Source organism: Patella vulgata, chromosome 5 (assembly GCF_932274485.2).
Source record: "Patella vulgata chromosome 5, xgPatVulg1.2, whole genome shotgun sequence".
Taxonomy (NCBI): domain Eukaryota; kingdom Metazoa; phylum Mollusca; class Gastropoda; family Patellidae; genus Patella; species Patella vulgata.
The window spans coordinates 30,701,500-30,726,462 of record NC_065883.2 but is presented as its reverse complement, the minus strand read 5'-3'; the positions used below and the strand labels follow the sequence as shown (position 1 = coordinate 30,726,462).

The 24,963-nt window shown below is 33.6% G+C and overlaps 1 protein-coding gene across 2 annotated transcripts; it reads left to right on the top strand.

Annotated features, from left to right (window-relative positions):
- The first annotated feature begins 3,078 nt into the window (after positions 1-3,078).
- On the top strand, positions 3,079-24,745 carry LOC126822294 (TRAF3-interacting protein 1). Of its 2 annotated transcripts, XM_050551092.2 has the most exons (15): positions 3,079-3,349; positions 7,119-7,187; positions 7,884-7,932; positions 8,278-8,390; positions 11,315-11,419; positions 12,067-12,372; positions 13,884-13,940; positions 15,118-15,172; positions 15,993-16,019; positions 19,307-19,391; positions 20,099-20,179; positions 20,773-20,887; positions 21,791-21,907; positions 22,269-22,492; positions 22,797-24,745. In XM_050551092.2, exons 1-15 carry the CDS (start codon positions 3,227-3,229, stop codon positions 22,951-22,953), a joined length of 1,683 nt encoding a protein of 560 aa, XP_050407049.2. In that variant the 5' UTR covers positions 3,079-3,226; the 3' UTR covers positions 22,954-24,745. The 2 variants fall into 2 exon arrangements, with proteins under 2 accessions (XP_050407049.2, XP_050407050.2); XM_050551093.2 differs by lacking the exon at positions 15,993-16,019.
- Positions 24,746-24,963: the final 218 nt, after the last annotated feature.

The window sequence follows — 24,963 nt, the reverse complement described above, 5'->3', positions numbered from 1 at the left end:
ATCTTTATTTCACTAACTCGACAGACGCAGAAGGCATGAACATGCCAAATTTCATAAACTTTCTATGTTGACTTTCAGGTTATATCATCGCAAAGTTCCTAGCACCGTATTCGAGGCGAGGATCATGAGTTCAATAAACAAAGGGTACGTCCACGCTGCATCACAAAGCACCCAAACCAGATGGTAGCAACATCTTTTTGGTTTTACAGAATCAAGGGATGAATAAACTACTAGACTGCAAAATTGCAGTAGCCTCCTATGCTGGATTTTTGAGATATAATACCGTAAACATACTAAAAATATGGGTGAATCGGGCTAGGGTAGGCTAAGTGCGCACACCATAACTTCTAAACTAGCTTTGGTGGCACCAAGATCTTTATTTCGCCAACTCGACAGATGCATAAGGTATGAACATGCCAAATTTCATTAACTTTCTATGTTGACTATCGATCAGGTTATATCATCACTAAGTTCCTAGCACCCGGATTCGGGGTGAGGTTCGTGGGCTCACTAAACAAAGGGTATGCCCACGCTGCATCCAAAAGCGCCCAGACCAGCTTTGGTGGCACAGTGTTTTATATTTCAGAGTCAAGGGTTGGATAAACTACTAGACTGCAAAATTACAGTAGCCTCCTATGCTGGCTTTTTGGGATATATTACCGTAAACATACTACAATATGGGGGAATCGGGTTAGGGTAGGCTCACTACGCACACAATAACTTTTAAACTCGATTTGGTCGCTCCGAGATTTTTATTTCACAAAATCGACAGATGCATAAAGTTTGAACATGCTAAGGTTGCCGCGATACCCTGGGGATGGCGATATATCGCGATAATATGGTCAGGCAATAAAATTATCGTCTGAAATTTCAAATATCGCTTTATCACGATAATTCTAAAAAATATCGCGATATTTTCATTTTTTATCCGTTCAAAATACTCAAATAAAGAAGAAATTAAATTGTAACAAGTGCCGATACTAGATCTATTCCATTTTCCAAATTCCACAACAGACTTTGAGACAGCCCTTTTTAACGCAAAGGACCAACTAAGAACTGACCGACATTAGTCTTATGCATCAAGTACATTTCACTGAATAATATTAATCGTTATCATACACGTATTGGCTACGCTTTAATATAGTCTGGTCCCATACCCCCACGGAGAAAGCATCCTTAATACTTATAATTATGATTGATATTATAACGGTGATACTCCTACTCGGAATGATACAGTTAAACTGCATGCAATAATATACGTCGCCATAGTAACGAAGAGGTGCTTTATCGTTGATTACCCAGTCCGTCAAAAATTACATTGATAATTTACATTGAAACATCGTCTGGATAATATTTCTTTTATTCTTTTAATAAAATCGTTTCCGAGCTTGAATCTGTCAATGTCAATCGGAATAATTCTGATGACAGTTCGGCAGACTGCTAAAACACACTACTGACACGAAAAAGAGAATTTCTTCTGTCACTCATATGGAGCTATTTTAGTTTAAAAAGAACATCTGCCAAGTCTGTTAACCAGATATTGAGTTAATGGATATTTATTCGGTATTCCGGGCATTCCAGCTGATCAGAATAGAATGATCTGATGACGATACCTAGGCCTACAGGAATAATCTTACCCCAGCATATATACGAATGTATATACGTCTCACTTCATCAGTGCATCTCACATAGCCTACATTGCTAAATACCAAATGGATGCATTAGATACGTTAATCCATTAAGACCTCAAGTTATATCAATTTTATATCAGTAATTATCACGATCTTGAATTTTTTAAGCACGGTCCATGATATCGCGATAATTTATTTTACCAATATCGTGAGATATCGCGATATTTTTTTCTGTATCGTTGCAACGCCAACATGCCGAATTTCATTACCTCTCTATGCTGGCGTTTCGAGTTATATTACTTATATCATGCTGGCGTTTCGAGTTATATTACTTATATCATCGCAAAGTTCCTATCCTAGCACCCGGATTCGAGGCCAGGTTCGTGGGTTCAATAATTATAAACAAAGGTTACGCTCACGTTGCATCTCAAAGCACCCAAACCAGCTTTGCATTAATATGTCTTAAGGAGCTAAATCGCTAATATTTGGGACCTAGAAATTGACCTAAATGGGTCGAAACAAATATAATAATGTAATCTGATTGTATATAAACTGATTTACATTCAATTGTTTCCGTTTTGACTCTTAATTTCAAATCAGTTATGTCCAGCGAAATACGGCCTTTGTCTCAGCCCTATAGCAATTTATAGCGTCTGGTTATTCCGGTCTATTGAGCAGGCTCTCCAGTTGAATATGTCTAGCCTCGTTCTTTCTGGTCACTTGTTGCAAATGACGCTAAAACGCACTATGCTACTTTAAGTTCAAATATGTTGTTTTTTTTCTTATATAAACGTAACAATTATTTTCGTGATAATTATAATATGTAAGTTTTTATTGGCGCTAGGAATATGTTTGCTAACTTCATTTCGAATCCGTTTGCTGGAATACGAGTGAGACTGAGGGGGTACTCGATTGAACGTTCCGGAATTGAATTCTCTCAATCCCAAAAATAGTGACAATCGAGTGAAAAGGTGGATTTCGGGCTACAACTCATGCGTCGACTGAATAAGTAAATATCTCAACCAACCATGCAGCCGATACCTTTTAATTACGTTACGATTCTACTCACACCACCTCCGTTATCGGGACTGACAGAACTGTGACAGAACTGAATTCCGCGTAACTCCATTGCAATTCTGTCAATTCGGGACGTTCTGGACTGTGAATCGAGCATCCCCTGAGATTCCGCTCGCTCATTTCACATTTTGCGATTGACGTGGAGACACAACAGGTGCCCTGCTGAAGCTTTGCCAGAAAATTATGAATAGAAATAATGTTTAACTTGTCTGTTCTCCACCAGATTCACTTTTGTTTTAATAAAAAAAAAAGATCATATACCATACTATCCACGAGATAAACATTTTTAATTCAAATTAAGGTCGCCAGGTTACCATGGTAAATCAAAACAACGTTTACCGGATATTGAACAGGAAATGTGTTGTACGCATGTACCGTAGCGAACTGTGGGATTGAATTCCGTCTGCACTGACAGAAAGATATTTACTGAAATAAAAACAAGGCATGACGAGATATATTCTACGAACTTAAAGTACGTTAATTTGTGTTGGACCTGTCGAAGAGAATAAACTTTAGGCATGGATCCTAAAATCGCGAAGAAAACCCAAGATACTTTGGGTAAAATAATCAAGAAACCACCACTGACAGACAAATTGTTGTCAAAACCACCATTCAGATTTTTACATGACATAACAACTTCAGTAAGTATTTTTCTTATTCTTGATAGGCCCTAATGACTGCTACATTTATGGATAAAATCCTCAGTGACAAAGTAATCTGTTTCACCACAGCGATAATGGGAAAGCTTTCTAATTTCTTTTTAATTAACTCTTCTCGACTTCTGTTGAAGATGACTGTTTTCAAGGGAGTAAGGTCTACGATTGATGTCACATCATACCACCGCGATAGCATGTGTGTTGCTTACATCAGACCTAGTAATTAACACAAACTGATCCAGGCAGAATTGGTGCTTTATATTTATAGTAATTAATTTATACTCATTTTACGCCTTCATGGACATGTACTATTTTATGTGCCCATTTACACGAAATAGGAAATATTTCTTCATCTAGACCTAGAGATATATTTCCAAGACATTTTTTTTTCTTAATGATTTAAAAAAAGTTAATATTGAGAGCTAATTTAGTCTCCCCAATGTCATCACTTTCAGTGTTAAGAGTAGTGGCCAAGCGAATAATTACGGCTGATCAGTTTGAATTAGCGGCTGCTCTTTTGGTTTCACTTTTAGTCAGCAGTCATTTAAATGACACTGCACTGCACAGAAACGCTGTCTTTTTAAAATATATCTGCCTACGTTGGTGAAATACCAATATTGGTGGTTGGCTGCCAGGGTGGAAGCGGTAATAAAAATACCAGATTTATATCATTTTTTAAACCTTTAAAAGTTCATACTTGTACATATATGTAGGGTTTCGATAATTTTCTCATCGCTGTTAGTACCTAAAACCTGGTGGCCATTTTTTATATGTCAGTTAATTTATCTGACTATTCTCAAAGATGTTATGACTTGAATAATATTAAGTCACACAGGTAAGTAGGCCTACCGGTAACGAATATACACAGGAACACTCAAAATGTTGTTGTTATTCCTCTGTAGCCCCTTTTGTGATTCATGAAACCTCATCATCATACATGTGTCAGGCCTTCACGTAAAAGGAGCGTGATCGCTCTCGCTCTCCTGGACGCGCCTGGATGTCAGTCGAGGTGCGCTTTTTATAGCTCTCCTCAATGTCTAATTTGACTCCCCTGAAAGAAAATAATCAGGAAAAATATACTGGTAATATCATATCGACAATCAACTTGCTTGTCGGCTACAATAACAGCATACCTTAGTGAGAATCCGCCATCCGTTTCATAATCCGAGTAATTAGCACATTTAACGGTAATTTTGATAATTCGGCAAAAATAACCCCAACAAGCCTGCTGGTTATTCATAACAGGTCCACTAAGTTTCCTTTGTAATAATAAACCACGTGGCGAAGGAAGACATCTCGCTCCGCATGGATTGTGAATCTCGTGCTTCGCACCCGGTCTTCGACTCTCGATCCGTACAAATTCTAGGTAGATATGAAAATAATAACTGGATAATGCATTTTATGGTTTCACTGACCCGTTGTTAGTTAAATTTAAATATTCATTGAATAATCCCTGATAGAACACCGGATATCCCGAGAAACAAATATTAATAACTAATATATTTTTCCGTCAAGATCTTCAATGCTTTCAGATTCCCGATAACATGTGACATGCATTGGTTGGAATTAGGTCAATAAACCAGCATTGCAAGATTTATTTTTAAATAGTGTTTTAGTTTTATTCAATTTTATTTTTTACACATGCTGACAGGGATTTATTCTTAAAAATATTGCCCTTTTTATTTAAGGCCATGGCATAGTCGTACAGAATTTTATTTTATATAAAGCAATTTCAATCATGGGAGTCATGTGATCATTGTGTGGCTTGTCTTTCATCCACGAATGAAAAAAATATTGTAAGTTACGTGATAGACAAAAACATTAATTTGTGTTTTAAATATGAAGAAATGTCATGCTGTCGCATCAGCTCATTTTCGCCGTAGTAGATAAATCCTAATTTCGATCGACTGATGATAAACGAAGACAGTAGTCTATTCAGGAATATTACTGACTTGAACTTGTTGAAGTCAGATATTAAAGTTAATGGGAGCTTCGAATTACCCTGTTTCTTACCGGGACCTCACTTGACCCAATTCTGGCCGGTTGGTTTCGAAATGGATTAAAATCTCTGGACTTTATCACAAATGCTAACAAAGCTCTCCTCAAGAGATTCAGGAGAGCTTTCTCAGGAGAGCGATTTCCTCTTTTTTCAATTTCAGGAGAGCTTTTTTTGACTCCCCAGGAATTTATTCACGTGAAGGCCTGATGTGTAAAAATGTTTATCGGAATTTGATCTGATTAAAACATAGATCGTATTTCGTTTAGTTTTTATAGTTCAAAATTTCGTTCTACTTGTCCTTACTACACTAGGATCTGGAAGAGTTGTTATCATTGACGTGTTCTGAATGGTGTGAGGTCTTAGGCAATGAAACGGTCTGTTACGACGAGCTTTAGGCATGGTTTGCATGGAACTGTGGATAATCCACTAGTAACATCAATGTTGATTGGTTAATCAAACGTCTGACGCCATAGGATCAAAAGCCACTCTGACGCGACCTATGGTTACAACGTGTCAGATCTTCATGTAGTGTAGTCCATCATAAGTATAAAAAAACGAAACTAAATACAGTAGAATCTGCATTAAGCAGCCACCCAAGGGAATTTTCACAACTGACCGCTTAACGGGAGTGGCCTCTTAATAAAATCTCGTTGCTTTTTGTGCTGACATAAATTACATACATGTATTATGCTTGGATGCATTGGAAGCGGTAAATTTGACCGTCGCTGAATCTTTACTCAAATCTCGGACATAACTTAACTGGAGTGGCCTCTTAATAAAATCTTGTGGCTTTTTGTGCTGACATAAATTAAATATTACACTTGATTGCATTGGAAGCGGTAAATTTGACCGTCGCTGAATCTTTACTCAAATCTCGGACATAACTTAACTGGAGTGGCCTCTTAATAAAATCTTGTGGCTTTTTGTGCTGACATAAATTAAATATTACGCTTGATTGCATTGGAAGCGGTAAATTTGACCGTCACTCAATCTTGCGCCAAATGAAAATTCTTTACTCAAAACTCGGACATAACTTCTGTAAACTTGTCATTTTGTACCAACCTTCAATACTACTGTCTACCATTGTGATGCATTCGATAATATTTATCCATTTTTGTGAAGAAAATTGATGAATTCATTTTATTATATAAAAAAAGCACACGAAAAAAAAAAAACATTGCTAATTTTATCACCTATTTACAGGGGGTGTAACTCTGTATGTAATATTATAGGAGGCGCTAAAATGTCTGTTTACCATTAAAGAGATACTAGATGATCGTGACAAAACTCGGTACTTTTATTTTATTCAATCAGTATCAAATAATGTGTCGTTACGCGTGAAAACAATGATCAGGTTAGTCGTTTAATAAAACAAAAGATTAATTAACAGATAATCCCAGGTTGATTGTTATTTTTACATTTCTTTTTACCTGATCAGTGGGGGTCCAGTTAATTAACTACTACTCACGGGATTAGCGGGGGTGTTACAAAGAACGACAAGATGGTATCATTCAACAATGACCGTTGAATGGGCGATGTTTTGTTGAATTTATTAGTAAAATAGAGACCACTGGCCGCGTTAGAGGAGTGGCCGTTGAATAAAGAGATGAAACAACAGAATTTCTACGGGGGGAATTTATCGTGACTGTTTACAAAGAGATGTCGCTGAATAGGAGTGGCTGCTCATATAGATTCTACTGTATAGATCTGTATTTTAATCAGACTGATCAGAATTGTTTCTGTCAATTATTTCAGGTTGTAAAATCTACTGGCTTTATGAAAGGCTTACATGAGGAAAGTGAATTGAATTCAGAAAATGTTAAAGTGAGTAACAAACTTTAGTGGAATTCCTAATAGTTGAGAAGATCTGAAAATTCCATCATATAATTTTAACAAATAATCATTGAAACAAGCATGTGTGAAATGTTGAATCCATCAAAACACACACAAATAGTAATCAACATCTGATTTTAAACTATTCTGCTATTTGCGTTACTGGAAATGAAAAAAATCTTTGTCCCATCAAGGAGCAGAAAGAAACTGCTCATTTCAGTAACAGACTTGGGGGGTGGATGCCGATGGCCGAATGGTTAGCACGTGCGCGCTATACCATAAGGTCTGTCATTGACTCTTGAGTCTGCAACTGGCGTGGTTTTTATTCCCTGGTTGTACGTGACAAGGAGTAAGGTTGCCTGTCCATCCTCATGGGTTTTCTGTGGATCCTCCGGTTTCCTTCCACTGCTAAAAGACCCCTACGTGCAAGCGAATTATTGAAATAAAATTGAACCATGTGTTAGTCCCAAAGTTTGTGTCGAGTGGACGTTATAAACTCCAATTCTCTCTCTTTCTCTGTGTTAAAATCAACAGAGTTGACATGTGCTTTATTCACTTACATTCATTTCTAAAGATGCTTATGTTATACATGTAGTACAGAAATAAATGTGATGAAATGCAAACTAGATTTTGTCTTACTAACAATTAATTAAATTTTTTGAAAACTATTTGTTTTTGTCTTTTCAGGATAAAGACAGTAAAATTGCATTTTTACAAAAAGTTATTGATTTTGTTTGTAAGTAATAAAAGTTATAGCTATCAAATTTTTCATGACTTTCTACTGATCTTGTGCTATCATCGTTTTATTTCTGGAAACGATAATCGATTTATGTCCACAAACTCTGATGTACTGACGACCTACATTTTTTTCTTTTCATCATCTATATTTCTTTCTTAAAAATAAACATAAGTCCTTATTTTTGTTGGATTTAAATAAAAGAAATTATCACTGGCCTTTTGTCATAATTATGAATGCTATACATTTATTTGTCACTCTGTCTATAAAAACTTACATTCCTAATCCCTAATCCATTTTTTCCAAACTTTTGATGAAATTAAATGTTTTTTTTTTTAATTCCAGCTCTGGTAACTGGCAAATCATTGTCGGCTAAACCTGCTAAAATAGTTGCTGGTCATGAACCAGAGAAAACGAATGAACTGCTTCAAGCCATAGCGCAAGCCATCAATAAACAGGTAATGAAATTGTTATTAAGTGCTAACAGGAGTGTGTCATGACAAATAATTATTGTAGGAATTATGAAATGAAGAAGGGGAATCTAAAAACAGCTTTGTACTAATTAAAAGTTAGTATCTACAAACTGACATACAGTAACTTCAGTCGTATTGTTTACATTTACCTGTAAAAGGTTTCACCCAAGAGGTCTAGCGCCTTACATTATCAGATAATCTAGCATAATGATGCAACACTTTGCTATAAAAAATGCATTTTCTCAGTGATTGCTGAAAAGAATTACTCATTTCAAAATGCATTAGAAGTTGGAATGTAAAGAGAATTTAGGGAAATAACACAAAATAATTTGACTGTATTGTTTCCCCCTTAAAAGCATCACGATTTTAAGTTCTTTTCTGTGTTTTGTTGTGCTGTGTTTTTGAATTGTGAATGCCATAAAAGAAAAATAACTAAAACAATTATGAATAATATTCAATTCATAGTTTACTTATAAAAGAAATTTTTTTGATTGTCAAAAATAGGTCATGCATAAATCCAGATTGTTTTTAGCAACTTTGTCAGTACAAAGTCTCAAATATAAATATATATTCATAAACCCATACAATACACCAGTATTATTAAATACATTGGTAGTTATTATTGATAGTGTTATATAAGAGTCTTGGTCTTTATTCTATTATTAAATACCTTCAACAACATGTTATTATATTAGAAGCAAAATAGTAATACCGGTACTAATACTTTGGCTATAAATTATTTAGTAATTTTATAAATAATTATATAAGGAGATGATAATCTACATGTTATATTAATTAATGTCAGCATATTGTGATGAATGCTTTATTATAAGTTTGTTTTGTGTTCCATATGTAGTTGATCATTAAATTCATTAGTAAGACTTCTTTTTTAAAAAAAAAAAAAAAAAAAAAATAGCAATTTTTAGCTAATAACTATATTATGTGTTTTTAATAAACATCTATAAATTTAACTTAAGCTGTTTTTTATTTATGAGTTTAAAATCTTTGAAATAACTAACAAAACCCCAGAATGCCTCATTCGGCATTTTTGTCCAAGTGTGGCAAAAACATGTTAACATTTATGCCACAATTTTGCCGAGTTGTAACGTCGTAAAAACAAAATGCCACTTTTGTCTGGAGTTCCAAAACGTATTTTTTTTTAAATTGAAATGTTTTTGGAACGAGGTATTTTGTTCAGAACGAGGCTGTTCACAAGGATGGATACATGATTTTTTAAAAGGGTTTGGGGTGGGGTTCAGCCAAACCAAAGTCTCGTTGAACGTATCAAGGGCAGCATAATATTATTTGGTGACACTTTCAAGCAATTGTGTAGAGAAAAAAAAACACAAGGCAAAGTCTTGACTAGAAATGACATTTGTTGCATAAAAAGAGTTTGTTACATTCTTTGTTGCAGTTTCATATGTTCACACAATATTTCCAACAAAGAGATGTGAAAAATGAAAAACAGCCAAGTTCAAAGCGGAGCGAAATCAATAATTGTATTTTAGGTCTTTGAAAATTATTAATTACAAATACATGTATGCTGTTCCTGTTTTTATATAATAAACGATAATATTTCATGAAATTTTATGCAATTGGCACTCAGTTGGATGTATAAAAATTGCAAAAGCAGTATCTAAACGGCCAATAAAATTCCATCAAAACATGAAATAGACACAATTTATGTTTATATAATGACATGCAAAGTGAACAACTTTATTAAGAATGCTAATTACATTTTCAGCCTTCGGGTGACCAGTCTACGTCTGCATTCTTATTTAAAGGGTCGATCTGGACTATACTTTGGAGAATAAAACTGCTTAATTTTGTGTTAAAGCCCTTAAAATCTTCGACATTTGGGCCGAGCAACCAACTCAATATACATGATACGTTTTGATCTTAAAACCGTCGTTTATTATATAAAACAGGAACCGCATATCTGTAATTAATAATGTTCAAAGACCTAAATTTAAAATACAATTATTGAGTTCGCTCAACTTTGAATGTGGCTGCTTTCATTTCTCACATCTCATTGTTGAAAATATTGTGGGGACATATGAAACTGCAACAAAGAATGTAACAAACTCTTTTTATGCAACGAATGTCATTTCTAGTCAAGACTTTGCCTTGTGTTTTTTTTTCTCTACACATACCCTTTGAAAAATCATGTATCCAACCTTGTGAACAGTCTCGGTCTAGACAAAATACCACGTCCCAAGAACATGGCATTTTAAAAAAAAAATCGTTTTGGAACTCCAGACAAACGTGGCATTTTGTTTTTACCACGTTACAATGTGGCAAAATGGACAAAAATGCCGAACGAGGCATTCTGAGGTTTATAGTGTAATTATTGGCATGAAAATAAAGTCTGAAATTCTCCCGCCACTCAGTTCCACTGTAAGTCAGTCAAAACTGGTAAATATTTGACTAATACTAAAACCCCGTCTATAATCTCCCTGCACAAACACAGAAATATGATACAAAAACATGTTACATTCCATGGGTAGACTTTTGAAACTGTGAACACTGCTGAATTTCAGACAATTTGTGTATATATGTAGCTAATATAAGAACAAGGATTGTTTCACTTGTTAAATATCTTACTTTCAGGATAAGTTTGTTTTATTAGTTGAAAAAAGCAATTAAAGGACAATTAAAATGGGTTCATCCTTCTGTGGATGTAATATTTCAAAAGTTCAATAAGGGGCATTTTCTACTCCGGTTTGATTCGAGTGATTTTAATTTATAAAAATGTTGAATATGCAAGAAGTTAATGAGTGCCATTTATTTATATGGGATTAGTGGTGGTGGTGGGGGGGCACATTAGCCCTACATTTGGCCTGCTGATATCGCATTACTTTTTACTAGATTATCTGAAGAAAATAATTAGTTTGTTTCCCTGTCTACAGGTTGATAATGATGAGTATATTAAGAAATTTGGTAATAAAGATATCAAGGGTGAAGAAAAGAAGGATAAAGAAAAAGATAGATCAGAACGAAAGAAGAAAGATGAGGTATATTAGATTAGATCATATAGTGCTACATGAAATATTAATGGAGATATCCTAGTTCTATTTCTGTGAATACAACTGATTAATTAGAAGCCTTTATTCTATGCTCTGTGGTATGAAAAACTAGCAATGTCCAGTTGTCCGGTAGCTTATAGCTTCGTAATGACAGTCTATGTCTGAATAATCGTGTCTATAGCTGAGACAACTTAGGTTATACTTTCGGGGTAAGAGAGTATTGCTTGCAGGTTATTGTTGTGTTTTAATTACACCCAGGCAAAGTTAGCAAATGATATCAAATTGTGACATTCATCAGGTCACTAAAAGGATGAGGCTAGCACCCCAAAGGAGTCAGGTAAACTGAAGGTAAATTAGCTTTTACTTAACACTTTGGCATTTGATTTCCATGCTTGAATAAACTTTTTATCAGAGATCTTGTGAAAACTTTATGATGCTTCGATTGGTATGTGGTTAAGTTTAGCTCAGAGGAGACAGCAATATTACACTCTTACTAGTGTGTGCTATAGACTGGATGGGAAAATGGAGTGCTTAGAGTTTGAGCAATCTCTGAATTTGCAAATGGATGACCAATATCTGTTTTTATTACTAGATTGTAGAATTATTTTGTGGGTGTTTGCTGATTTGTTTTCTAGGATAAAGAAGAAAGACGTAAAGATAGAGATGGGGAGGGGAAAAAACACAGAGAGAAAAGCCGCGACCGTGAGAGAAGCAAAGATCGAGATGGAGAGAGGAGGGAGAAAGATAGAGATGGAGAAAGGAGGGAGAAGGATAGAGATGGTGAAAGAAGTAAAGATCGGGATTCTGAGAAACGCGATAAAAGTAAACATCGAAGTGACAAAGAACGAGGACATAAAGATCGAGAAAAGGGTGAAAGAAACAAAGATGATGACAAAGACGAGGAGAGAAGGGAAAGGCACAAAGATAGAAAATCAAAAAAGGTTAGTTTTTTTAAAATAATTTAGTAGTTAAAAAGATCAGTGGATATAATTGAAAAGAAATAATGCCATAAATCAAAGACAACTGTAATCTTTTATTGGAAACTATTTTAAAGATAAAATGATATCAAAAGTTTACATCAGTATATGTGGAAATGTTTATTTCAATTTGGCCTATTTACCTGATAAATGTTCAATTTGTCTGTGAATACCATTAGATTGTAAATTTGATACATATAGCAAATGGAATCAAGTAACTCAGAAGAAAATTATGATGAGTCAGAGGATTCAGATAGTTCATTCCTAGCAGCATCCACGACATCCAATATACGTAGACGTACTGACAGACCTGGAGCTGCCAGGTACAGGAATGAGATAAAACAGAACCGTGGGTCATTAGACAACAGTCCAACGTTCAACTCAACAGAAGGAGAAGTAACTCCAAATAAGAGGAAGGTATCGGATGCAAAGCGTAAAATTGGAACAAAAAGTCGACTTGGTGTGAGGACAGTTTCATCAACAGAGACATCACCAGAAAAAGACTCTCAAGAACCTAATGATGATAAAAGGTTAATTGGTACAAAGAGTCGTCTGGGTCTACGAGGTTTGGGTACTGATGATTTAGGTGAAGCTGATGTGCATATGTCTAGTTCTCCTGATGTTAAGATTACCTCGAAATCTAAAAGGAAACCAAAGGATGATAGAGATACAGCTAACATAGCTAGGGGAAAATATTCGGAAATGAAGAGGAAATTAACAAAGAAGAAAGGTCGTGGCCAGGTGAAGAAACAACAGCGAACTAGTAGTTTCACCATCCTATCAAAGTTTAGCGGCTGGGTGACTGAACTAACTGTTTTTGTTCATTATTAGAATTTAAATTTTTGTTGATTCTGGTTTGGAGCCGTTGATTGACTGTTTTCTGTTCTTTTTTCATATAAATCGCCATATTTAATTTTGAGTGTTTTGGTTACACTTTGGATATTCAAAGTATGTTGGTTTCAGCAATTGGTAATTTCTCAACAATTTAAACTTGTCTGTTTATTTTATTTTTCATGTATATTTGTTTCATACGATTTTAACCTGTTTTTGCGCAATGGGTATAATGAACAACTCAAAGAGCTTATATTGTCACTTGCATGCATCCAGTATGAACAATCAAATTTTTCTGGATCAGTTCCAAAACTATTTCATATATAGGTAAATGTAGGTGATTGGTGTTAAATGTATTAGTGATATTCGTATTCAAGTACAGTAATCTGATTCCTAGTTTCATTTGAGAATACAAATACTTCATGTGTTAAACCTATATAGTTATAGCAACATTTTTTTTTCTGTCTATTCATGTCTATTCACATTAACGTTAAATCATTACTTAGTGAAGAGCATCTTGTTGAGCATATAAATGTGTAAGATTTTAAATCAGATGATTTATCTCTTATTTTGAAATTAAAGTCTCTATACATGTATGTGTTTAGGGTTTGTGTGATATTATGGTCTCTTATTTGTAAATGCAGAGAGAAGATGAAGAGGAAGGCAAAGAAAATGAATCTCCAGAAGTCAATGGTGAAAAGGTAAGATACTTGTTCATACAAGGTTGCCAAAAAAAAAGATTGCACAGTTGAGCAACCGTGCAATACTCAATGAAGCCATCCCTAAACTTTTATCTTGTAGTGTTGTAGACAGTATAAATTGACTTAAGAGCACTATACTTATGTCACGTACATTTAATTATTTGTTTCTAAATGCAAGAATTAAGCACGGAAACACCCTGAAAAGATGCTATTTGCACTGTTTACATTTTACTCTTTCCTAAGCTACAGTTACTCACACATTTTGATTTTGGAAGTAGCCAATTTTATAAAAATAAATTTCACACCATCTACGCTTGTTTTCATCTGCTTGACACTAGTTAATAGCATTATGAAGTATTATATCTAAATAAATTAACACGCACCCCTAAGTCATCTGAAATAATCTGAAATAATTCTTCCATAACGACACTACAGTAAATATAGTGGTGGCTGCAATGGAAATGCATCCGGCTCGTTGCTTGGTGTATTTAATCATTTAAAAAGTTTAAAACAATTTCCATAAATAAAGGCTATTAATAATTTATAAGAAAATTTGAAAAAATCAAATATTTCATATCCAAATATAATTTGTAACATAAATATAGACAGCATATGTAAATAAGGTGCCATGCACAGATGTGAATCGTGTTTTGATATTCAATTTATTACGGATATTTAAGAATCTGAATTCTACACCTCAACAGCAAAGCATTCATTTTAGCACGCAAGTTTGGTACCATGATACTTGGCTTAATTCACGTGGATACGGAATGGATGATAGAATTGCATGAATCTTTAAGTCGCTTTGCTAAAGCAGTTTCGCGGACGTTCAAGAATTTTTAAGCATTCCGATGTCGAAGAAAAAAAAAGGTTTCATATTACAATATTTTTATGGAGCAATGTACGTAAAGAGTTGACAATTAAAGAGTGTTTGTGTACCTACACGTATGGATATGTGTGATGTGATTGGTCTTTGATAATTGAGTGACAGGTTAGTTACTGAAGCGACAGGTAGCTTTTCTTCATAACTTGCGACATGATGCTAATGATGCCTAGGCTAGATATTACTTCTCTCACATTCTTGACTTTTATATAACCTGAGGGAATTAATTATCTTTATTACAATATTTATTCTCCAGCCTAATGAAGTATATTTTGTGTTCTGTTATTTTTTTAGGATGGTAGAATTCCAAGACCGACATCTGCAAAAGGATCACGAAGGAGAAGGGGAGGTAAGCTCTAATTTGCTTGTTTTTTATATCTTTAGTGAGAATATATATATTGAAATTTTTTTTAAATTGATAAATTTGGTAGGATGTTTCAGCCATCATGAAATTTAATTGTGCTTTGTTTACTGGAAAATTTAATGTATTAGAAGTTTTGCAATGAAGAAAATATAGCATTAGTTTTGAATTTTGCTTGTGTGAATCAATAGATGAATGGAGTTTTATATCATTAATAGGCTTAATTTGTGCATTAAATGAAGGAAAACTAAAATCACTAATTTTGAATGCTTGAGTGAATTAAAGGCACCAAATAATCATAACAAAAGCGATGACTGACTTAAACATACATTATGCAAGAGCTAAATCTGTCTATTGCAGGTCTTTCTTTAGGCCTGAAATGTTATCTAAATTATTATTTAGACATTAATTAACCTATCCAGACCATAATCAACTCTAGATGGCATCGCTAGCCTGCGATCTTTAGTGGATTATGAGCCGATTTACTGCATAACTTTCCTTCACGATTAAATGGATAATCAAGACTATGCTGTTTATCGTACTGACTGTAGTAATGATGATTGAGGCTAGGCAGAAATTTCAATCGCTTAGTTCTCGGTTCATAGTGGATCAATTTGAATGAAATTTTCAGCAAATTGCCTTTGCATTATCTAGTTTTTAACTATTATAGTGAGAACTGCCAACTCGTTTTCTAATCTCCCATAATGTATCTTTAATTAATGCATGCATGTGTGACAAGATAAATAAGTAGTGAATACACTATAGATGTTTTATTTGTTATTGTGGGATGTTTATTTTAAACTAACAGGTAGAGTTAGAGACAGTGATGATGAAGGTATATCATAATAGAAAGTAGTATTTGTATTGTAGAATGTTTATTAATTTTGTATATTTATTAGTAGTCTTTAAATTCTCTACATTTTAAGCTGTAATTAATATCTTACTTATACATCCAAGTTTGATCTTTAATATATTTCACTCTCAAAGCACTAATATTTGGGACCTAGATATTGGATTAAAACCAATTTCAAAACACTTTACGAATTCGAAATCACCGATTTTTACGAACGAACAAACCTAACTTTGTTGGTTTTTTACCTAATTTTACTGATTCTTTTTTCTTTGAGTATCTTGACGATAATGCAGGATGGAGGGCCTGACAAGGACGCTGTCGTTCGGATGGGACGAAAACCGAGGTCCGTGTACACATTGGCGTACACATTCCTCATAGCACAGTGTATGGCATATGCCTGTCTTCATTAGCCCAGTATAGGAGCAGAACAGTAGGACGTTAAACCCCATTCCATTTCATATCACCTTGACGAAATTCATTTTCACTTGCAGTTTCAGATTTTCAAATTTCGGAAATTCATCGCTGTGATTTTGTCCCGGAAGTCGAGACCAACTTGAGAACTTCTTTAATATCTGCACGATTTTCATGAAATTTGGAATGTATGTAGATCTTACTGATGCGACTTGATTGAAAGATGTCATGAGAAATTTCCTAACTTCTCTCACCTCCCCTTGGAGAAATTAAGGATTAAAATTTTCAAAAAATTTACAAACTATAGGTCAGATTGCCTTGAAATTTTTTTTCTGTACTAAGACATTACTGATTCATACACAACAAAATAAGACGTCTATCGATCGAACCGAAAGTGTCACCTTCCTGAAACGTAAAAAATCCTTAAGGCTTTTGCGATATTTTACTGACAGACATGGGAGTTACATTTTCTGAATCCTTGAAGGAATGCCTAAAAAAAGTTCACAGCAGAATTTAGATTTAGGTCAATTGATTGTCGCCATTTTGAATTGAATATGAAAAATAGTGAAGAATTTACATTAATGGGCTTTTAAATAAACACAAGAGGATGTAGTTTGTTGAATTCGTCTCCTATTTCTGAAATTAATACATTTATGGATAGCTGGGCTCAAGGTCAAATTTTTGATTCCCACTTTGACATTTTTCGTTCTGACAAAGTTGTTTGCGAGTGAAAAATCTGCATTAACGGCTTAAAAATATTCGGAATAGGCCGTAGTTTCGTGAATTTGTCTATTTCCAAAATTAATACATTTCTGGTTGGCCTCCTTCCACGAATGGGAGATGGCTTTGGAATACTTGGATTTTTCAATCCAAAATCATCAAATTTTACTGACAAAAACAGTTGACCTACATAACTGTAAAAAGTAGGTCAGATTGCCATGATAAGTTATTTCTGTACTAGCTAAGACTCTACTGATGCTACACATAATATGGAGTTTGTTTATCGAACCAAAAGTTCCATCTTGAAATGTGAAAAATCCCTAAGGCTTTTGCGATATTTTACTTACAGACATGGAATTACATTATCTGAATCCTTAAGGGAATGCATAAAAAACGTGCTGTAGTTTGGAGAATTTGTTTCCTATTTCCAAAATGAGTACATTTCCGGATAACTAAGATCAGGGTCAAATTTTTGGAATTTTAAAATTTCGAATTTCACCTTTGACCTTTTTCGCGCCAACAAAGTTCTTTACAGGACAATTTATTTCCTTAATTTTCAAAATTTACAAATTTGGAATGCATATTCGAATAGCTGAGGACAATCAGATTCCAAAAATATAAATTTCATTCAAAGTTATCTAACTTAAGTTTTCCAATACAAGTCTCAGTTATTTCCCTTTATTTTTTCAGATTATTTTTTCGCCCGGGTGAAATGTTTCTTGCTATATTTAGGCTTATGACTTCAAGAGTTTTTGACATGTGAAATGAAGTGACTGTGAATATGAAAGCTTTCATATCTGTCTAGCAGATCTAGTTATTATTGTAATATAAGTGGAAAAGTTTTAGGTTACTATGTCCCTTGGTGAACATATAGTTTAAGATGTAATTTAAAGAGCTGATATCAATTCAACTTCAGAATAAATTTACAAGCATATTTTGGGTCTAAATTCCAATCATATATTATAGGGCTAAATTCCAAGTCAGTTTGGAAGCAAAATTATAATCATAATTGGGAGGCTAAAATTACTATCATGTGGGGGCTAAATTAAAATCAAATGTCAGTTTTGTTTTGTTTTATTTTTGATGTTGTAGTACCTTGACATCTGACATAATATGTTCTTTGAAGTTGGTGTTCAGAACACTTAGACCGCTATTGATTTTTAGTTCTACACTTAAGGGTAAATAATGGAAATTTTAAAACCCTAGAAACTTTTCTTGGCAGAAGTGACAAGGAGTAACAAAAAGTAACTCAGATGTCCAGTGTGTTGAGTTGCAGTAGCACAAAGAAGACCTAATTTTCTTGCTTTTATTATCGTCATTCTTGTTAGCTTTTCATTTATAACAACTGTCCATGTAAAAAAAGAATATTTTCTCTTAAAGTTACTAAATGTATGTTATTTTTATTCTATCTGATCTTTTTAACTTCTTTTTGGTACTTTCTTTATTGTAATTCTCATTCTTTCTGATCTTTACAAATTCTTTTTGGTACTTTCTTTATTCTAAAAACTAACAAGTATGATAATACTTCATGGTTCAGGAACCAAGCATGATGTCACTGCCATCATCTTGGAATTGTGACGTCAAAGAAAAAATCCATTGCGCATTTGTCATAGTCAAGTTTATGTCGATCGTACTTGAATAAACAGAGCCTTAAACCTTTTTCAAAGAGTGTCAATCTCAAGAAAAACAACAAGATGAGTAGAGCTTGGTGCATAAATAAAGAGTATATTTATCTATTGATGAATTTTGGTGTTGTTGATGTACTTAACTGTAACTACCGCAACAAGTAGTAACTCAGATGTCCAGTGTGTTGAGTTACAGTAGAACCAAGAAGACCTAATTTTCTTGCTTTTATTATCGTCAATCTTTTAAACTTTTCATTTATAACAACTGTCCATGTAAAAAAAAAATTTTCTTTTGAATTTACTAAATAAAATCATTAATAACACTATTTGAATTGTACTGCTTATTTTTGATAAATTGCACAACTTAATACATGTACATTTGATCCTACTATAGTCATAATGTCTGAGTATTATCACATCATAATTATAACCAATGCATTGTAAAGAATTAAAAATTTGATTTAGAAAGTTGAACCCTTTGTAATTTCCATTTTTATTTTGTATTTACATCAGATGAAGAAGATAAAAATAAACAGGGTAGAGAACAAAGTGAATCGCATGTTAGGGAAACAGATGTACCTCCACAAGTCTCTGCTGCGTAAGTTAAAAACTTACTGTGGTTAAGTAATTAAGGTGCTGGCTTGCTAGCCAGAAGCTCCTGGGTTCAATCCCGGTGTTGACCGAGAAAGTTCCTCTGGACTTTTCGGCCTCGAATCACCTTGTCGGTGGTGCAGGAGGGAAGGTCTAACAAATAAGAGTGTATTTGTTCGCATGGGATGAACAACCGTTGACAGTTGGAATTTGATGAAAAGTAGACAAAAATGTCCCTAATATAGCACACATGATGAAAAGTAGGATGTTAAACCCTATTTTATTGTCAAGAGAAATCAAAATATTGCAATACATGGTCTTCCACATGTTTTGCAAGAAATTGGGCATTCCAGTAGTTTTACTCTACTTTCCCCTTTATTTTTTTGATGAGTAGGGTGGTCTAACACATACACTTTAGATCATAAGTTCTGTCATTGTCTGTGGTTTCGTTCTAATGCTATGGCATCTACTGAAGTGAATTATAAAAAATAGTAATGTACCTAATAAGTAATATTAGATTCAAAATGACCTAGAGTCTGTATTGGGTAGGCAGGCTTACATGTACCTGTTCTGGTAGGTTCTTTTCATCAAAGCTAAAATAGCCGTTTAATGTGCAGTTAATTATTGCCATATATCTGAAAAAGTTAAACATCTTTTTTCAAATCCAAAATATTACAAACTTATTTATATCTAAACAAATATTTTCTTCTGCAGAAGGCAAGCACGGCCATCAAGTGCCCGTCCTGCTCCTCCTCGACCAAAACCAGATGCTGCTGAAAGTGAACCATCCATGAGGTATAGTATTAATTTCCTCATTTTATTGAAAAATTTATACTAATATGTTTATTTACCCATTTTTCAACAAAAAAGTGTTTGTGAAACGCAGAATTTCAGGAAAATCATCATATAAATATAGGCACTGTTAGTTGCTGAATTCACACATGCAACATTCATGTCTTTTGTGTTATATTGTCAAAGTATTACTAAAATGGTTTCTCATCTTTCTTATCTGTGAACATTGAACTCGTACCAAAATAAGAGTTTGTTTTATTCTAATTGTCCAAATTTTTCAGATCTATTTCAGAAAGAAAAATGATTATTGGCTCATTGCAGCTTTAATGTTTATCTACTAGTTCATTATTTGTTATTATAGACTGGGAACTGTCCTAGTCAGTAGTGCAAGACGGGAAGACCTGACAATGACAGTTGTCTAGTTGTTCAGACAAAAAACCAAGGTCCTGTTACATTGGCGTGCACATAAAATATCCCTTGGCAGTTGGAATTCGATATAAGAGTAGGTCGTAGCACCGCTCTCCAGGCAAAATGCCCGTCTTCATCATTTCATATCTTTGATGTTTACTGTAGCAGTTTATTATGTGTTATTACAGACTGGGAACTGGAAAACCTACAAATGTAATAGTTGATGATGATAAACAGTCAGATGATGATGATGATAATTTCCTTGTCGAAGATTCAGCGATTCCACCTCCAGAACCAGAACAGGTTAGTTTTTTGCTTGAACTTATTTTAACAGAGAAGTACATGTCCCATAGTTAAAAGTATATTACAAGTTCTCAATTATAACCAAAGAGCATGTCTAAGTGAGCAATTTCTGCCATCTGTTAAATTCAAATTGGACTTTTGTTTTTTTACAATACATTTAGGTTCAGTGAGTAAAACTTGCCCGCTAACCTGGAGGTCCTGTGATCAGAATTTTCTGGTTTCATTCCCCCTGTCAGTGGAGCAGGACAGAGGGCCTGCCATGTGACAGTATAGTTGTTCGGACGAGACAAATAACTGAGGTCCCCCATACACATTGATGTACATGTAAAAGAACCCCTGGCAGTTGGAATTTTATATAAAAGTAGGCTGTAGCATCGCTGCCTGTGAAAAATTTCCCTTATTGCACAGTGTGTGGTATATATGCCCGTCTTCATTAGCCCAGATGGAGCAGAACAGTAGGATGTTGACCCCATTTCATTTCTAACAACAGCTATATTTTGTGATCACTTTTCCTGACCTGACTTTTCATTTAGATAATTAACAAATGAATAATCACAGTAGCTACAAAAAGACTTTAAAGAGAACAGAGACTTAGTTTGATCTTCTTGTAGTGTAGAACAAATTAAAATCGGAACAAATAAAAATCAAATTTTAAGTAGATTGTAATGTCTTCTATTTGCAGTTATAATATAACAATAAGATTATAAATCATTTGTTCGCTTGAAGTTTACTTTTATATCAACAGGATTTAATTATTGTTATTTAAAAATGATTGATAATTCTATCATTTTTAATCTGAACCAAAACCAGACGAGGAAGATCTTGGAGGTTCATTTCGTTCTCAGGATTCTGATTTGCGTTAGTTAAATTTATTATTAATATTTTATACATTTGTTATTTTAGCCTGCACCAAAACCAGACAATGAAGATGATGAAGATCATGGAGGTTTAGTAAAGAAAATGTTAGAAACCAAGAAAGAATTAGAACAACCAAACCAACCATTGAAAAAAGTTGATATTGTAAGTCAGATGTTTTAGGTTTTGTGTCACACTTGCAGTTTTGGTAGACTGGGCTAAAACATATTTTCGGTTATTAAAATGCTAAATATAATGTAAAGTATTTTAAGTTGATCATTAGGTAATTTATCATAAAAACTGAATTTTGTCTATGGGATTATATCAATTAATTGTTTTGTATTTAGTTCACAATTGGTTCAAAAACCTGAAATTTCAACAGTAATATTCTTTCTGAATTTTGACATTGTCACATTTGTAGGAAAGATTTGGCTTCAGAATAAAATGGATATTTGAAAAAGATAACAAATTTTGATGTAATGTTTTATTAGTAAAAACATTTGTAAAAAAATTCCTAAATTTACAGGAAAGGTCAGCAATGTCTGATGCAGCCCGACGAAAACAAAGGGAACATGTACAGAAAGAAATTGATAAATTACGATCAAGTATTCAGAGTTTAACGCGAAGTGCCAATCCTCTTGGTAAAATCATGGATTATGTGCAGGAAGATCTGGATTCGATGCAGAAAGAACTAGAGAAATGGAAAAGTGAAAACAAAGAACATGCTTTAGCTTTAAAAAGAGAAAAGGGGTAAGTCTCACTGGTTTGAAACTGCCATTCATATAGAAAAAATTAAAGTGTGTTAAATAATTATGAACTGATAATTGTTATCTAAGAATTGATTCATTAATATATATATATCTCTTTTATTTTATGTCTCAAATAGCATATTAACAATTATTGAGTTGTAAATTACACTGAACCATAATCAATATGAAAATAAATTGTTTGTATATATTGTAGTGTATTTATTATATTTCTGTGTGATTTTAAGGAAAGCTAGCATGACTTATTCTTTACCTATTTACTTATTTGAATGTCTCTGTATTTACAGGGTAACAGACCGTGCTATAGAACCATTAAAGGCCCAACTAAGTGATATAGATCAAGCGATCAAAGATCAATTAGACGCTAGTGCTGCTGTCAAAGCCAATATTATCAAAAATGACCAAAAAATCGAAAAAATGTTGAAGAGTATTGCTCGTTCATGATTATTAACCTAAGAAGTACAGACATTCCATCCTTAATTTATTTTATTGTTTTAAGTTATTTGTCCTGTCTTGTTAAGATTATAACTTACTACTAGTGTCATATATGAAGGGTATGCTAAATTCATTAAATTACCCAGTCAAAACTTAACATTAGTAGCAAGGTAGTGTGATATGTACATATATAGATTTTGGTGGGCAATATATTTTATGCAAATGAATAGCTCTCAATGTCAAACTGATATCTGGAAAATAAAGTGAATGGATCAGTTCAACTGAAAGTACACTCAATTCAGATCATCCTTATTTTTGAAAGCTAATTCTAAAACATAATTCCTAAGTGTCCGCTCTAAAAGATCTTCAGTGTAAAATATATATTTTTGTATAGGTATTTCTTATAACAGTTGTTAAGTAAATATTTGTATTAAAATCAATCATCCCACTGTTATTGATATATATGACACAAACTTTTTCTGTTTATTTTATGTGAGTGTAACAACTGTCTCTGGCTGTTCTAGTATTTATATATCTGATGTTCTTATATGATTCAACATTTGTAATAGATACAGATCAAAAAGAATGTCAGCCATGAACTGAACTTTCTGTATCGAGTAAATACATGAATTCTATCTTAATTCTGAAAAATAATCTATAATGGATGATTGTTTAAAGGGTCCTGAAAGACATAATGTATATTTAAAATAATTAAATCATCTGCGCCCTAAGTACATGTGAATTATTTAATGTCAACATAATGTTAGTTATTTTCTCCGTCCATATTTTACAAACACTAAGTTGTGCATTTTATTTTATACATGTTATTTTGTTGTTAGAATCATAGATCTGTTAAAAAGTTCTTATAATTTTAATTATATTCCTAAAGTAGTAGCAACAAGCATTATCAGTCCTCGAGCTTATAATGTTGGTAACCATTGCGGCAATGTGCTGTTAATTTACTTATTTGCCATTTAAAGTGAAATAAAATTGATTGGTCTCAGTGACTCGCAGAGGGTTTGTGATGCCAGGAGCCAACTCCTTGACTGTATGCTCCCAAGACTCAAGTATAGCCCCTAGTACTAAGAAATGTGAGAAAGGAAGACATTTTAATTAGATCAACAGATGAAATACATTTTTTACTTAAATTAAGTATTAAAATTAATTCCACGTTTTGATTGGATGCCCCCATTCCTGAAATAGATGCAGTCGTTACCACCTATGCCCCCTGATTGGTCTTTATTTATGTTATGATGTTTAAAATAATTGGAGGTAGATATGGAACTAGTTCTCCTTTTTGTTGTAAAGGGTTGTCATGGAGGGGGCTCTATAAATGTAGATATTAGGTTTATTGTAGATATATATTATTTATGCATAGTACTCTTTATATTATATCAGTTGTAAATATTCAATATGACATCTCTGTAAATGTTGGTGTATATAAATGGTTAAATTCAGTAAAATAAAAATACAGTAAAGCTTCATTTTTTAATTGGCATATCAATTTGTAACCAATTTTTCACAATATACAAAGGGGCCTCCATACAATAAATTAAAACAGAAAATTGTTTTTAAATTGGTTTTGTAATTATTTTTTTTTTACCAATACTGCAAATTATCCTCCGTAGTGTGTTGAAGAGGAGATGGACATTTGGTTTTATAAGCCTAATGGTCTAAAGGGAGATAATAAAAAGGAGTAAGGATACTAAACATACTGTTAGAAGGTTTAGTTAATTCTCTTCATTGTACCTTTATATTGTAGGACAGGAAGATTTTCAGCTATAAACAATCTACTTTTGCATCTTTGGTTATGATATTTATCCCTAGTCTGAGGAGTGGTAGGGGGGTAGTCGAAACATTTAAGGAGTTTGCGCTTTGGATCCTAAGGTCTGTCATTGGGTCAAGTGGCCTGGTTTCGATCCCAAGCTTATGGTGTAGGGTTTTGGCCGAACAAACATCAACAACATGGTCATCAAATGAGAAAGTATATTACATTGTAACATGCTAAAGGGTGAATCT

Excerpts from the sequence above, each read along its gene's own strand:
- LOC126822294 (XM_050551092.2), top strand. The coding sequence starts at position 3,227 with ATGGATCCTAAAATCGCGAAGAAAACCCAAGATACTTTGGGTAAAATA. Across the intron at positions 20,180-20,772 it reads GAAAGTGAACCATCCATGAG|ACTGGGAACTGGAAAACCTA; the intron begins GTATAGTATTAA and ends GTGTTATTACAG. Across the intron at positions 20,888-21,790 it reads CACCTCCAGAACCAGAACAG|CCTGCACCAAAACCAGACAA; the intron begins GTTAGTTTTTTG and ends TTGTTATTTTAG.